Below are 17,292 nucleotides of genomic sequence, written 5' to 3'. Positions count from 1 at the left end.
TTGAAGCAGGGTCTCACTAAGTAGCTGAGGCTGGCCTTGAACCTGTGACCCTCCTGTCTCAGGTTCCCAAGTACTGGGATTAGAAGTGTGCGCAACCACGTCTGGTTAAAGTAGATTCCTGCTGTTTATATTTCATACTTGGTACTAAACTCACTCCCTACTGATTGAATTCTTTGACTTAAGAGCCTTTCCTGAGTTGTCCAAGTTCTTTGGTGGTTCATGGTCTTCAGTTTAAATTCCCAATTTCTGATCTCTTCCTAGCATGTCACAGGTTAGTAAAGGTTTACATTAATCACAATAACCAGTCACAGACTATTATGTAATGGTTTTGTAGAGTCTTAAGAAAAAAGTGGTAGCAAGGCATCTGACAACATTGATCATAACTGAGTAAAACACTAAACTACGAATTATATCCAGCTGGAGAATTAAAGTGGCTAAGAAACCGTAAGAAAGTCATAAGGTTGTGAATATGGCTCTAGGCTGACAGGAAGGGGAGAGCCACGTAACCGTGACCCTCACACCCTATTATGCTTCACCTGGAGGCCAGTTCAAACAAACAGCTGAGCCTCACCTCCCCACGCGCCCAATAAACCCCTGCTGATGCTGATGCTGCTCATCTGGGGACCATGTGTCGAAGACCGCGGATACAGTGTTCTCAGATAACACACTTATAGATAATATTAACTTGTGATATAAAAATACCTCAATAGGCTGGTTATAAGACACATTTTAAAGATAAAGATTATGAGCTGGGCATGGTGGCACATGCCTGTAATCCCGGTACTTGAAAGGCTGAGACAGGAGGATCGCAGGTTCATGGCCAGCCTCAATAAGTACTGAGGCTGCGCCCAGAGGAGGGCAGGGTGTGGCGGGGCCGGGCAGGCAGGGGAAAGGAGGGGAAGGGGCCAGAGGTCTAAAATCCAGTTTACATTTCACTTGATAAGCTCTGGGCCTTGGTAGGGATTGAGTCTACCTGGAAAAAGTAACTTTTCTCTAAGTCATGTGAAGGAGAGAGTTTTAGATGTGAGAACACATTTTCTGATTTGCAAAAAAGCACAGTGGAGATGAGTAGTAATCCTAACCTTAAGACTGAGCTATCTATTAAGAGAAGTTTAGAGACAAAGCAGTTTCAGTTCAATGTAATCTACTGATAGAGCTCTATAGCACATGGAAAAACAAAATCTGATGAGTAGTCAATCCCCGGGCCTGAACTGCACAGTGGAGATATTCCAGAGATTTCAAGGTGAAGGAGTGTGTTATTTCTAGGTGGGGTAGAACTCAGTGATCTTTTGGCTTCTCAGGTTCTTTATCGGATCTACTTGTCAACTTTTCCTCTGTACCCATACCCCTCTCCTGACAAATTACCATGCATCTCAGCTCTCTATCTGGCCAAATTGTTGTTCCTTTTTCCCCTTCTTTTCTTTCCCCTGTTCCAATATATAGAAAGCATACATACTGCATTAGTACTAAAAATATTTTTTTTATTTTGAAACTGCTTCCTTTCAGATTCAAAAAGCAAGCCAAAACTTATTTAAAATAGCATGAAATTTTACGTTAAAAATTTTCTTAACATATATGTTAGAGAGAGCTAAGGTTTATTTTTAAATGATTTTCGTGTCAATCACTGAAAGTAATTGGGTATGTATTTCTTTTGCTCCAGAAAGAATATGGAAGATCCTTCATTATTTATCTTACACTACTTAAAGTAAAAAATATGCCTTTTGGAAAAGAGAACATTAAACTTCAGAGGTCGTGAAATAAACACAAAACTGCGGTAAGTCAATTTATACTTGCTTAGTGAGGACTGAACACATGATGCTATATTATATAAAGCAATGACTATCATTTCAGAGAAATAAATGGAACTGGAGAATAGTATGCTAAGTGAGATAAGTAAGTCACAAAAAGCCAAGGGGCTGGATGTTCTCCCTCACATTTGGAAGCTTGGAAGAAATTGGGACATGGGAGGGACTCCAGACAAAGGAGAGTCTTAGGGGAGTGAAAGAGGGGCCCTGACTGAGGGGGCAAGAAAGAAACATCTCAGTGGCCATGCTGCGTGTGCGCATGCGCAAACACACACACACACACACACACACACACACACACACACACACACACATATCAAAGCCAACCACTGTGTGACAAGGTGGGGAGGGAGAGGGAGTGTGGTGAGAACTCTGGGAGGATTCAATTAGTGCTGTGTGCATTAGACCTCCATCACCCTGAACGGCCTCAAGACATATGATGATGACAATGCACCCATGGAAAAAGTAATGACTGTGGTAATGCAGTATAAATGTCCTGGGGAAAGGCTCTGCAGTGGCGAAATCTCAAAGGAAGCCGAGCTGTCTTCTAGGGCTTGTCCTGGAGTCTCTGTCTCTTCCTTTCTGTATCTCCAGTGCTAGAAACTTAGCCCCCAATAGGGTAGAGTTTATTGTTCTTGCACTTGACCCCAAACTTTGCTAACTGAGTTATACCTCCTACTCATGATCTTTTTGTTTTTCTTCAAGAGATTAGCCCCTTAAGAAAATATCAGCATTTTATAAGGAGCCGTTAGTAATTCTGCCCAAAGTAGTAAGGAAAAATGGTAAGTATCTGATGGAAGGACAGCGAGACCAAGATTGGTGTGTATGTTCTTTCTTTCTTTCTTTCTTTCTTTCTTTCTTTCTTTCTTTCTTTCATTCATTCATTCTTCTTTTGCAGTACTAGAGATGGAACCCAGGGGCATTCTACCTCTGAGCTACACCCCCTGCCCTATCTTTTATTCTTTATTTTGATACTGGGTCTCACTGAGTTGCAGAGGGCCTCACTAAGTAGCTGAGGCTGTCCGTGAACCATGATCCTCTGGTCTCAGCCTCCCGAGTGCTGGGATTACAAGCGTGTGCCACCATGCCCGGCTGTATATGTTCCTTTTTCTAAGTACCGCTAGGCTAGCCCTTCATGGAGAGGTAAGAGAACAGACTTAAGACACCGAAGTTGCCTAACCAAACAAAAATTTCCATCATTAGACAATAAATCTAACTCAGAAGACAAAACCAAACACCAACAAAGAGTCCAACCACCTAATTATTTTGAGACCACACTAAAGATGTAATAACAAAAACTGCCTCAGGCAGTATTTAAGCAAAATATTTATATAAGTAATGTCACGCTGGAATGAGCACGTAAGACAACTTTGAAAACACTTTAAAAAGTCAGTTTCAGCTGGGGGCACAGTTCAGCAGTACAGCATGTGCTTAGCACGTGCCAAGCCCTAAAAAAGAGAGAGGGAGGGAAGAAGGAAGGAAGGAAAAAAGGGAAAGGAAGGGAAGGTCAGTTTCAAGCTGTAGAATGAGAATCACAATTTAAGCTTAGAGCTTGTAAAATTTCAAACAGTGCAATTTTTGGCAAATACTTTTACAAATACAAATTATTTTCTAAATTATAGTCTTAATTTTTATAAAGAAATAAAGGGTTTCTGGTTAGGAATAATTGGAAACACTTTCTAAGAACAGAAAATAAATTATCTTTTTCCTAGCAGCATACCTTATACATGATGGGCACACAAGTATTTGGTATTGATTAGAAAAAAGGAGTGTTACTCACTCACGCTTCAGTTGCAAGCAGCTTCCATTTAATTTTTTTTTTCAATACTAAGGATTGAACCCAGGGGCACTGGACCTCTGAGCTACACCCCTAGCCCTAATTTTATTTTTTATCTGGAAATAGGGTCTTACTAAGTTGTAGAGGGTCTCAAGTAGCTGAGGCTGGCCTCAAACCTGCAATCCTCCTGTCTCAGCCTCCCCAGTACTGGGATTACAAGCATGTGACACCATACCTGGCTTACATTTAATTTTTTAATGTTTTCTGCAAAGAATATATTACTGCAAATTTTTCCTCAGAATATTACAATCCTGCTAATTTACAACTTACAATATCCCCTAATTTCCAATTTGTCAGTGGAGGTACCTGATCAAATTGTCAACCAAAAATTACTCATTTGAAAGCACTACTTGAAAATTATTCATAGATACATGTTCTATAGAGTTATAAATTTAAGGGTCTATGAAACCCATATTCAAAAGTGCATGTAACAAGTCTAATGACATAAAGATAGATCAGTTTTGAAGTTGATTATCTAATATCAATATTAGATTATGGAATATAACGATTATGTTACCTAAGCAAAACAAAGTAAGAAATGATGGCAAGTATAAAGGCTCGAGATGGCTCTACGAAAGAGAAGCAAAAATTCAGAAGCTTCATTTGGTATTGTATTAAGATTACCATTCTACTAAGTATCTAAAAAGTTACTTACAGAAAAAGTTAAGAATGGCAAACTTAGAATTGTTTCATTAACTTATGTCAAACATTAGAAGAGGCCTGGCAAGAATGACCAGAGGAAGGAATAATGGGAAAAAGGAATCACGTCTTAATGATCCCGGTCTAGATGACCATGGCAGGGCCTCTCCCTAGAGGACTTATGTGTGAAACTGACACATTTTTCTCTTTCTGTGAAGAAGGCAGCCCCATTCCAAAGGCTGCTGAAAGTTCAATTAAATCAAGTCCCTTGTTTTTGAACTCTACATATATATATGGTATGTATGTAGTAGAAAACACACACACACATATATATACATATATGTTTTCTACTACATAAAACTTTTGCATGTGATGCAAACGTAGGTTCTTAGAAATGCACAAGTTAACTAACAGGGTACTTACACTCACACTGTATGACATCTAAGTTAAACTGTTGGACAGCCCCCATGCTTATCTGTTTTAACTCACTGTCCAGTAGCATCTGCATTAAGGATGTTGACAGATGCTGGCAGGCTGACATGCACGCTGTCTGGGCAACTTTCCCCTGTTAAAACAAACAAACAAAAATAAGCAAATACAGAAATACAGTCAAATACCACAAAAAATATATACCTGGCATTCTTTGTGTTGGTTCAATAGCAATTACTGGCTTTTCTGTTTCTGTATTCTGTATTATACAAAGGCTATGCCTTTGTATAATAGGAATTAAAATGAATATTCTTAGTTTCTTTTATCTTTCTCAGGATATATTATTAAAGTTCTAACTCCACAAAGAAAAATTAAAAAATAAGCAAACTACTATTATTCTAGATTTCTTGAAATATGTAATATTTTAAATATACATTAAATATAATGTCACACAAAATTACCACCATATTAAAATTTTTATCTATAGAGTACTAAGCTCTCCTTTATATATAAGCCACAATAAAAATGATAAAACTTAAATTAATTTTATTACTATTTAAACTGTACTTAAAAGCAAAACATACTTTGAATCATAAGTCCTTACTTCTACTCAGAATATTAATCTGTGGCTTGACTTCAGTTACTAAAGGAAAAAAGGCTTGCCTACCAGTATGACTTTAAATTCATTTACTGATATGTATTTAGATTTAGAATTAAGTTTTAAAATCATCTGGTAGTTTAGAAATATGCAGTTAATCAAACTATAAAATTTTTGGTTTTCTTTCACTATGATACATAACATCATTTAAAAATATATTCTACTCCAATAAGGTCCTAAAACTCTATAGCCATAATTGAGTTGTTTTCTTAAAATTGACAATTTTTAAATATTTAGCCCCTAAATTATACAACTAAATCACAATACTATATCACTTTTAGTATAAATTGTTTCTTTAAGCAAGTTTTCTACTTGAAGTAGAAGTTTAACATAAAATATTATATAGAGATTTTTTTAAGGGCCAATTTTCCAGTGTAATACTGTTTCTAAGATGGCTACCTTCATTGACAATTATGTGATTTGGTGAGAGGATTAAAAGATCTCTGACTAAGGTGAGAAATAATGACTTCTGGAAAACAGACTATGTTTTGCCTCGTTTCCATGAACAAATATCGACTCAGAAGTGTTTGATAATTATGTTTCTTCCTACTCTTCACAAAGGCTAATAAGAATACAAAATCATGAAAAATACTCCCAAACATAAGTGCTACAATCTACTGGTACAAAAATTGTTTATGTAGAGTTGATTTAAAAAGTAAAGAAGAACATAAATTTATTTTCACTCTATTTGTTAGAACATTGTTCTTTAACTTACACATTAAAAGTCAGACTAGAAACAAACAACTTTTACAAAAGGGTTTTTAACATGTAGACACTATGCACAGTGGAAAATTGAATATCTGAAATGGAATGTCAATTTCTCAATCAAAAACTTGAAAGATAAAAGCTGATGCAAACAATATATTTGACAGATACTGATGAACTGCCAAAAAGGAATGTAACAAACAATGAAAACCCCAGCATGCTCCAAGATCCCCCGAACCCAAGAGGAATTAGTCTGGGAGACATGCAGCTCCATTCCCCAAGCAGGATAATATCAATATGAATGGAAGGGGGCTTAAAGGCAGAAAAAGGAGAAATCAATGGCATGTCATTTAATTATAATGTAATAGGCTTGAGAATACTTAATGGAAATGTCATTTTGACCTAATGAAACGATGAGTGTATTTTAGTTTAATCTACTTCTCCATCAAATCAGCTCCGTGTCCTGTTTAATGTCGCTACTATAATGCATCAACTGCAAAAACAGATTAATAGATGGCCAAAAATTATTATTAAATGAATTTAATAAGCAAACACACTGCACAAATAAGTGCTATTGCTGGAAGGAAGCCTTTAAATTTAACATGAATTCAGAGATTACAAATAACTGCACAGGAATAGTACTGGAGCTGAAGACATGGCGAGAGTACAGACAATGCTAATCCTGAGACCTGGTGGAACAGGTAAATGAAAACACACAAACGTGGCTCTTTACTTAAACACATGGAAAAATAAGATCCTGATATTAAATTTCTTTTAATTAGACATATTAATACAGGCTTATTGTTCTCAGAGAAGTTTAAAAGATTTATATTTTATAAACTTTTCAAATAAAAGAATTTCCTCCTTATTTTCAATCAAATTTTAGTTAATAATGTCAAAGGTTCAGATTCTATAAATTTAAAAAGATTATATTCTATAAGATTACACAGTTTTTTAAATGTCTGCTTTCTAACCATAGAATGTACACAGATGTTCTTAAATTTCACCTACTACTTGTTTTTATATAGAAATTTTTTTATGTCTCCAAACTTTGCATGTCCCAGAAGTTAATTTGGTAATTTATTTCTGATGCTTATAGGTCCTTGACACGTTTGATACAATCAAACACACCTCTCTGAAAATTATTATTGTTGTTATTGCTGATGCTTTTAATAATATGTAATTTTCTAAAATCAAGTAAGTACTTTTACAATTATCTTTAAAAACTAGCTGTTTTTATTAGAGGTGATCTGGTTAACATAACAAAACCAAGATAATTGAGTGACTCAGAAAATGTTGCACATGTAATACATTTTCAGAGTTTAGACATTTTTCCTATCCTCGTCTGAAAAATTAGTTGCAACTAATACCATTTTCTTTCTCATGAACAACAAAGTTCAATAAATAAGTAAAAACACCTGCTAAACGTTTAAAGGTAACGAACATTTTGCTGAAAAACAACTTGGAAAGAGAGAAAACCCTTAGACAAACTTCTTATATTTCAAAGGAACTTGTAAAAGAGAATCTGCTGACATATTAGATCCTTTTTGCAGTACCCAAAAGCTTTTCTTCTAAGAACAATTGTGGCAAAGAGACATGTGGCTCCTAGGAAATTCCCGGAGGGTCAGCCTTATGCATCCTTCCATGGCACCCTCACGGTGCTGCTTTCTAGATCCCCGTCTCAAAAGCAGCTTTCATCGTTTACTTGTGTGTCAGTCAATATGATTTATGGACTGCATTCAACAAAGTCAAAGCATATAGAATGAGAAATATGACTACAATCTGCTAATTTGTTTTGTATTGAGCCATTTAAGAGTCAAAGACCTGATGTCAGACTGAGACCAGCAACACAATTAGCCAGCCGGTGACAGATTCATCCATCCTCCCTGCCAGGCTGTGCCAATCAAAGACAGCATGAGGCGACATTTGGTGAAATCAGTAAGAAAACTCATTCTCTGAGTAACCTATGTGAGACCTTGATTGACACTTTTTGAATTTAGTTGGTGGAACACAGCCACTCTTTACCCAATAGTTTCTTACTGCAAGCTGTGAAATAAGGCTTTTAATGCCAATCACAGGAACAATAAACCACTAACCACCAACTTCAGTCTAAAAGGAATCAAGGAAACGCATCTGTGTGTATGTCAAGCCAAATTTCCAAAATAATTTACTATTATAGATTACGCTAAAGATACTGTTTCCTTTCAAATATCATAAAATAAAATGGTAATAAAAATACAACACATTTTATTAGATTATGGCTCAAATTATTTTGGTTTCAAAGTAATGTTTTGAGAGATCTATTCTGGCATAATAGTGGGAGAAATGTTGAATACTTAAGAACTAATTTGGAGCTTTTACTTCTCATTTGAAGTTTTCATTCGTCTCACCATTCTCTTATTTCAAAGATCTAATAAAAAAAAAGGTTTGATTCCAACAGTAATTATTTGAAAGCATTTTTCAAGGATTCTTTCATTTTCTCAAGTACATTTGATGTAAAAATACACTCTTAAAATCACAACCGTTCTTTCTGTATTGGTCTACTCTTCCTTAATGATCCCAAGAGAGCCCATTTTCCTTTATATCCTCACAAAAACTCATTTTACACAATAGCCTACTTTTTTGACTTAAGTAAAAAAGAAAAATAAGGACACAAATATGTCATGCATTGTATCATTTTTTAAATTAATAACAGGTTTTGTTTTAAAAGGTTATAAAATCCATACCAGAAAAAAAAAAAGAAAAACAAACCATGGTTAATTTGAATATTAAACCTAATAATGGTAAGTGAACTGATTAATTCTGATCCTGCTTCTTAAAGTCATTTAATTTAAGGCAGTAAATTGCTCTTTTATACAAACATACTGCCTCTCAGTTTGCTACATAAACTTGTTTTGAGACTGTGAAATAGTCTCTTCAGAGGCAAGAGAGGAAGAAAAGTATTTTCATGGATTGGTCAGCCTTTTAAGGAGCCACAATATATAGCTTTTAAAAATATACAAACTAAAAGAATAAGGTCTTTCATCGAATGTGGAATAAACACTAAAATTAGAAATAATTTTTTGTGTGATATTGAGGATTGAACCCAGGCACATCCCACCGGTGAGTTACATTACCAGCCCTTTTTATTTTTAATTTTAAAACAGGGCCCTGCTAAGTTACCATGCCCTGGCCTTGAATCTCTGATCTCCTGTCTCAGCCTCCCAGTATTGGTATTATAGCCATGTGCCACTGCACCCAGCTAGAAATAAAAAAAAAATTCTTAATAAAAGTATAAATAAAGATATCTAATTGAAAATAGATATTTTAATTCAAGAAATTTATTATTCTTCCTCCTATTTTATATAAGAACTACTAAAGTCTTACTATAATAAAATTATTCTTATTTAAATGTAAAAATGCTATTATGTCAGAAAAAAACTAAAACACAAGCATAAAGTATAAAAATTTCACAAACACATGAGGATTCCTTTACCTAGTTAAATAGATTTTGATCTGCTTTCTGATTGAACACTATAACAATGAAATGTCTCAAATTCCCAATAATACAGAATAGATGAGTTATAGAGGTTTGAATATCAAGATGAATTTCTTTAGTGAGTTTTAATGATTACTTTAATACTATCTTGAAGACAGATTTTTGAGGTTATGCCAAAGAATTCATAGGTCTATAAAAATATATTCACTTTAGCACTCCCAACATTCCCTCCGATACTTTTCCATTTCTATATTCCTCTTGCTTTCTAATTCTATTTTTACCTCTTCTATTTCTACCCCTGAAATAATTGGTTATCACCCCAGTTAACCACAATCCCCATAAAAATTTCTATTTTCCTCTCTGAGGCTTTTCCCTCATTCCTCCTAATAATTCCTAATCATAAGGATGTGAGACAGTAACATGAATGCTTATTTGAGGAATACACACACACACACACACACACACACACACACACACACACACACACGGCAGAGAGAGAAGAAAAGGGAGAAAGAGGGAAGGAAAATATCTTGAGGTTGAAACAAAAACTTCCAAAGTGACAAAACTTTAGGACTACCTATAGTACATAGCATATTTCTATTTTCCTCAAAAATTCCAAATCACAGGGCTCATTAAACTTTGGCTTGCTTTCTCTTTCTCTTTCTTTCCTTCTCTTCCTCTCACTCTCATTCTTGCTCTTGTTCACTCTTCATGGTGCTGGGAGTTGAACCTAGGGGCTTTTCTACTTCTGAGCTACACCGCAGCCCTATTTTATCTTTTATTTGGAAACAGGGTCTCACTAAGTTGCCAAGGCTGGACTCAAACCTGCTATTCTCCTGTCTCAACCTCCCAAGTACTGGGATTACAGGCGTATGCTACCATGCCTGACTTTTTTTCTTTTTTCACATGATATTTTGAACATTGACTTAGTTGATATTTGGGATCCATATTCTTGGCTTTCTGGCAGGTATTGTTGCTGCTGTCGTGAAACTGCCATGAATTTTAATCGGCAGAAAGAAAAAGTAAGGACAAGCAGAGCAGTAAAAGTCTGGAGAGGTCTAGGTTTTGAAGAAATGCTTCTGCCTCCATACTGCTGCCTATTAGGCTACTCTACATGTGTTTAAACAGAGAGGTGACATTAAGGCCTGATAACCGTTCTGACTTGGCAAATGTAAGAAAAGCAAGATAAGTAGAAATGAGCTAATTTTCCCTGTGATTGACTGAATAGTACAGCCAACTTGTGAAATTCGGGTTGAAAGATTAAGCATATTGGGAATCTTTATTAAAGCAGTAACTCTGTAATTACAGAGCCATATCCTTATTTCTTATATAAGCATCCTGCTCAGAGTTTCAGGGCCCTTAATAATGATAATATCACATCCCAAGTATAACATAATACAAGTTGCAGCTGATAAACACAGCCATAATTAAAAACATATCAGAGGATACCTTAGTCATTCAGGGATCTACATTTTGGTGTTAGCCTTCTGAGAATGGTTCTGAGAGCCCAGTACATGGAAGGCTTCATTGCTGAAGTGCATATTTCAACAACACATTCTGTGAAATGTGGAAAATCATTCACAGACTAAGGGCAATCAACGTCCCAACTTCTCCAGCTCCATGTGGCCTTGTGATCTTCTGCTAGTTGACATGGATGAAATAACTCTTATTAAAGTCTGTGGTTTTTCAATTATAATTTATAACATCTTCTGAAACAAATAATATGGCAAAGCAGTGTCTTCAAATTTGGGGGTTCTCAATAGTAGCAGATACTCATCCTGAATGACACTGGCTTTCTGAACAGGCAATTTTACTGCTTTGAGCCAAGGTTGTGTGAATGGGGTTGGTGTAGACACTATTAGAGTCCTATCTAGTTGAGAAAATATCTGAAACGGGATTTCGAGACGAAGGCAAATGCACCGAGAGAAGGGAGGGTATATAAGAAAACAAAATGAAACTCAGAGAGTGGGAAGCGGGAAGGGGGTGATCAAGGTAAACTACTTATTCTTTCTTTTTTTCTAGAAATAACCTTGACGGTGACATTCAACAATGCTCTGAGAGTGAAGACTGTCTTCACGGACAACTACGGCACATCTTTGCCAACAATCCTCTTTTTTTCCAAAGAATCCACAGAGTATTTTAATCTCAGTCCTACCATTTATCATATTGATTTTTATAATGACAGAAAGACTTAAAACATGACAGCTTTCCTATAATGCCTAAAGTATCCTGGGTAAAAGAAAAGGAAGAGACTGGAGGGTGGTTTCACATAGTAGGAATCCCCCTACATGTAGTACTGATCAGAACACATTTCTTTAGTGAGACTTTACTCGGCAAAGCCTAATTTCTTAACTTTTTGAATTATAATACCTTATATAAGTTTTCTACACGTATATATGAATATCTTGGCCTATTGCTTTTTTGTTCTGATCAGGCCTCTACCTAAGAATATTCTGTAAATAGGAATGCACAAGACATTCTCCCTCTCTTTTCAGGTTTTTTTTTTTGACGGGGAGAAAACTGAACCCAGGGGCTTTCTACCTCCAAGCGACACCCCAAGCCCTTATTATTTGTTTTGCAACAGTCTCACTAGGTTGCTTCTGGTCTCCCTAAGCTGCTGCGGCTGGTCTTGAACCCATGATGCTGCCTCAGCCTCCCAAGGACTGGGATTGCTTATGGGCACGTACCACTCTGCCCCGCCTGCCCACTGGTTCTACCTTCTCCATTATTGTCCCCTCCTTACAAGACAGACAAAAGAGAGAGAAAAAGGAAAACAGATGCTTCTTGGCCTGCACAGGAAACTTCTGACTCTGATATCTTTCTCTACCACCTTCTTTCTTTCTCCTCAGGGATCTAACCTTTCTTTTCCTGTCTTTTTTTCTGCTCATAATAAAATGTAATTTCAGCTTAATCTCTAACCCATAAGTCTCTTTTTTTTTTCTTCCTCCATTTCAACTTTTGCCTACTGAACTCAGGGAGAAAAGAGTACCTTCTTTTTTTTGGGGGGAGCATCCATTTCCTATCCTGAAATACAGATTAAAGGTGAAGATTTTAATTCCTAGAACTTTGCCACTCCTATCTGCAAAATCTCAAGTAACTTTCTAAACATGAATATTCTGTTGCCATCTTGTAGAAAAACTGCCAGATGCTATATTTCATTTGTTTTTAGCAATGAATCTTTCTATTCAAACTGGTACTTTGTTTATAAAACCTGAGCCAAGCTGGGCATGGTGGCGCACGCTTGTAATCCCTGTGCTTGGGACCTGGAGACAGAAGAATCATGCAGGTTCGAAGACAGCTGCTCTGGCTTAAGAGACCCTGTTTCCAAATAAAAATATAAAAAATAGGTGTCTGGGAGTGTAGCCCGAAGGTAGACAGGTTTCCAGGAACCCCAGTACACACACACACACACACACACACACACACACACACACACACACACACACACAATCATCTCTAGCTCTATTAAAGAGTGAAGTTAGCCAGGTGTGGTGGCGCATGCTTGTAATCCCCGTGCTTGGGAGGCAGAGACAGGAGGATCGCGCAGGTTCAAAGCCAGCCACGCACGCTGGCTTAGGAGACCCTGTTTCCAAATAAAAATGTAAAAATAGGTCTGGGAGTATAGCCCGGAGGTAGAAGGGCTTCCAGGAACCCCAGTACCATCAAAAATAAAAAAAAGAATAAAGTTATAATATATGTGAACATATGCGTGTAAGCACTCTAATACAGTAAATATATATATTATGTATATTTAGTCTATAGACTTAGAGAGTCCATTTTTTATTTGTATCCCTCTTATCTGTCACTTATAGATTAGGCCATCAGTTCTATCCTATCCACTCAATTCCTACTAAAACTCTTATAGTGTTTCCTTCTAAAATTCCTTCCATTATTACTACTACTTCCAACTGAGTTCTGACCAAGAACAACTCAAAATATTATTTTCTATAGTGCTTAACAGCAGGGAAGTATTTAAGTATGCTATGCTACATAAATACATATACTTATAACTTATTAAATAAAATTCTCACCAAGATTAGCCAATATCAAACTAATTGAGACACCAACTTAATAAATGTCTAAAAGGATTAAGGCTGTAAAATCCAAGCATGTTCATTTTCAATTAATAAGCATTTTTTACAATTAACTTCACTTCTTGTAGTGAAAATCACCTGCTTTGTGGCATTAAAGAAAAAGCTTAATAAGAATATAGATTCTAGCCGGTAGTGGTGGTGCATGCTTATAATCCCAGGATTTGGGAGACTGACACCAGAGAGTCGTGTTTTGCGGACAGCCTCAGTTACTTAGGCCCTCCGCAATTTAGTGAGACCCTGTTTCAAAATAAAGAATAAAAAATAGGGCAGGGGGTGTAGCTCAGAGGTAGAATACTCCTGGGTTCTATGCCAAGACCCCCCCCCCAAAAAAAAGAATATAGATTCTATAAAAAATACAGATTCTATTTCAAATAGTGGGCTTTGCTTGTTTTCAACTTTTTTATTTACATTCTCTCTCAAAGCTCTTTAACTCTAATGCAATGATACGTGGCCAACGGTTTGTTCTTGTCGGGTTTTATATCCTTGGAATTAACTCATTTTAAGAGTATAGACATGGATACTAAAACAGGTCATAGCCTCACTCACTCTTAGGGGCCCATGTCGTTCCCTGGATGTATATTCCCCAACTAAGCCTCTTTGTAAAAAAAAAAAAAAGTCACAGAAATGCCTAATTTATTACCATAGAAGAAAATATCCTTTATAAAGGACTTTTTTAAAACACTGGAATTCAAGAACCAAACTTTAAAATTTTCAAATGCAAATTTGCCTAGAAGATTTTCCCAAAATCTGTCCCTGCCTCCTTAAAATGAGGACTATAAACACTGAGTTTTTAAATGAAAGAGTCAGTCTCACTTTTAAATATCTCCCCTGTATTCTGAATATGTATGTGCTTTATAAGTAAGAAATCTGCTAATTTAAAAAGTATTTAGTAATTAATATGTTAGGTGAGGGAAAATGTCAAGTGAAAGCCTGCGGGGTCTGTTTCATTAATAATACAAAGTATTTGTCCTTAATGCTGGGAAGTCACAAGTTAATTTGCTGTGAAAGTTTCATTTTGTTTTCAAAGCCACTGAGTTTATAGACTGAAGTTTAGAAAATTGTTGTTTTAATCAGTGTATTATGTTTTCAAAGAGGTGTGCAAGAAGTGAGTAAGCATGCAAATATCCCTAAACAGTACTAATATCATCTAAAGAATTTCTATATAGCTGGGCGTGGTGGCGCACGCTTGTAATCCCCGCGCTTGGGAGGCAGAGACAGGAGGATCGCGCAGGTTTGAAGCCAGCCGCACGCACTGGCTTAGGAGACCCTGTTTCCAAATTAAAAAAAAAAAATGTAAAAATAGGTCTGGGAGTGTAGCCCGGAGGTAGAAGGGCTCCCAGGAACCCCAGTACCACCAAAAAAAAAAAATTCTATATAGACATTTTCCAAATTCCTGCCTGAGAATAAGATTACAAACTTTCATTTCACACTATAAATTATTCTATATTTGACAAACATAATTCTTATTTTAAAAACTCATCTTTTGGAAATATACTTTCCACACTCTTTATACAAACTAAAAAGAATCTTTTGCCGGGTGTGGTGGCACATGCTTGTAATCCCAGCATTAGGGAGGCTGAGACCAGAGAATTGTCGTTCGTGGCCAGCCTCAGCTACTTAGCGAGGCCCTCTGCAACCCAGTGAGACCCTGTTTCAGAATAAAAAAGAATAAAAAATAGGGCAGGGGGTGTATCTCGGAGGTCAAATGCCCCTGGGTTCCATCCCCACACCCCCACACACACAAAAATCTTTTTATAGTTTGTTTCTTTGCATTTCTCTATTTACTTTAAAAACGCTTACCAAACAACATAAAGCATTGTGTTAATGCTACAGAAGACATAAAAATGAGCAGATTTAGTTCTTGACACAAGAAGATTAAATTCCAACAGGGGAAAGAAGACACATCTACAAACAGTAATACACAAGACAAAATATAAGTAGGAAGACTGAAGAGGAACAGGTGTCCTCGGGCAGCTGAGTGGATCTACAGTCTCTGTAAAGGAGGTGCATGGCAGACCACTTTGGAATGTGGACCTTCACAGCCCATGAATTAAGTCAAGGCCAAAATCCAAAACAGATCCAGAACACAATGAATAGGCCAGTCTGGATGCTCAAACTGATTAGTGTTCAGAAATGTATCAAGAAAGGCACTGCTACTTGTGCAGTGTGTGGAATGCTATTTAATACAATAAGCAATGACGAGCCCTCAAGTTTTGCCATGGTGAAATAAAACTAGACTGTACTTTAGAAAGAGTATCTGGCACTGGTATGTAGTGTGGACTGCAGGAAGGAACAATTAGGAGATAATTACCATAATCAACACTTGAACTTCAATAACAGAAATAAGAAAACAGAGGATACAGCTAGATGAGCTTTTTTTCTCAAGAATTTTCAATATTAATATATTATGAAAATATTTATTACTTCCTATTCTGGTTTTCAAAAGCTCACAATGGTAGAAAGAACAAATATAGCAAAAAGCAAAATATGAAAAAGCCACTAAAAAAAGAATAAGAGCTAAAGCCAGGCATAGTGGCGCACACATGTAAGCCCAGTACTTGGGAGGCTGAGACAGGATGATCTCGGTTTGCAGATAGCCTCAGGTACTTAGTGAGACTCTCTGCAACTTAGTGGGACCTTGTTTCACAATAAAGAATAAAAAAATCCGGCTGGGGGTGTAGCTTGGAGGTAGAATGCCTCTGGACTTCATCCCTCGTTCTCAAAAAAAAAAAAAAAAAAAAAAAAAAAAAGGTAAGAGCTAAGGCAATTCAGGAGAAAAATACTGGTCTGGAGTAAAAAAGAATTCTAGTAGGTCATAAATTGCATTGCCCATGAACCACATTGGCTCATGCATTATGTTGAATTTCTAAGTGAAGTCTGGCTACTATAGTGAAGTAGAAAGGGCAGGAAAAGCATAAATAGTCTTAGAAGCAGGCAACAATAACTTCTTTTGAGAATTTGTTATGTGCCAAGCACTTTTCTAAACATTTGATGTATACTATTTCATTTAACACTCACAAAAATGTTTGGGAGGTATACTGTCATTGGCATGATTTCAAAGACGAGCAAAGACCACCCCGGGGAGGCTTCCAAAAATACAGCACTCAGCACAGGCGTTCACAACCCAATTCCCCAGAATCTTGACTTTTCACCGAAACAATGAATATTACCTTCAGACTTAGGTTTCCACAAAACTACAAACATATCAAGATAATTAGAAGTTAATTTAAGTGCCTAAACAGAGAAAAATAAGCCTGTAAGAAGGTCATCATTTTCTAGCTTACATGCCAGTTTTAGCTTGTATCTACTTACCGACATGGCCGCATAATCATTGTTGTTAGTCTGAGATGAAAGTCAGGGAGGCAGTCAAGTAAAAAAGGAAACTGTATTCCAGTAACAGCAGAAACAGGGTCGAAAGCAGCAAATAAAATACACTGTAAAACAAGCTAGCTGGTTGTGTACTGCTTTAATTTCAAGGCCTTAATTTACCACATACATGTGATCGTTATTGTATTTTGAAGATTTATGTAAGTTTTACATTTGCATTAACCAGATAAGTCTTCCTCTAAACTTTTGTCCATAATCAAGATATCTAGTTAGTATTATTTTATTTATTTATTTATTTATTTATTTATTTATTTATTTAT

The 17,292-nt window shown here is 36.3% G+C and overlaps 1 protein-coding gene across 2 annotated transcripts in view; it reads right to left on the bottom strand.

The window, feature by feature from the left end:
* Positions 1-17,292, bottom strand: part of EXOC6 (exocyst complex component 6) — a gene marked incomplete at both ends in the record, with an annotated part of 189,414 nt that overhangs the window by 39,068 nt on the left and 133,054 nt on the right. For both annotated transcript variants that reach the window (XM_080693998.1, XM_080693999.1), the window contains one exon: positions 4,705-4,846. In XM_080693998.1, coding sequence (XP_080550124.1) covers positions 4,705-4,846 — 142 coding nt within the window. The remainder of the gene's footprint in view (positions 1-4,704; positions 4,847-17,292) is intronic.

The sequence above is a fragment of the Muscardinus avellanarius genome, assembly GCF_963383645.1.
Source record: "Muscardinus avellanarius genome assembly, chromosome: 4".
In the NCBI taxonomy this organism is placed as follows: domain Eukaryota; kingdom Metazoa; phylum Chordata; class Mammalia; order Rodentia; family Gliridae; genus Muscardinus; species Muscardinus avellanarius.
The sequence above is the reverse complement of the archived record's forward strand: the minus strand, read 5'-3'. Positions and strand labels throughout refer to the sequence as shown.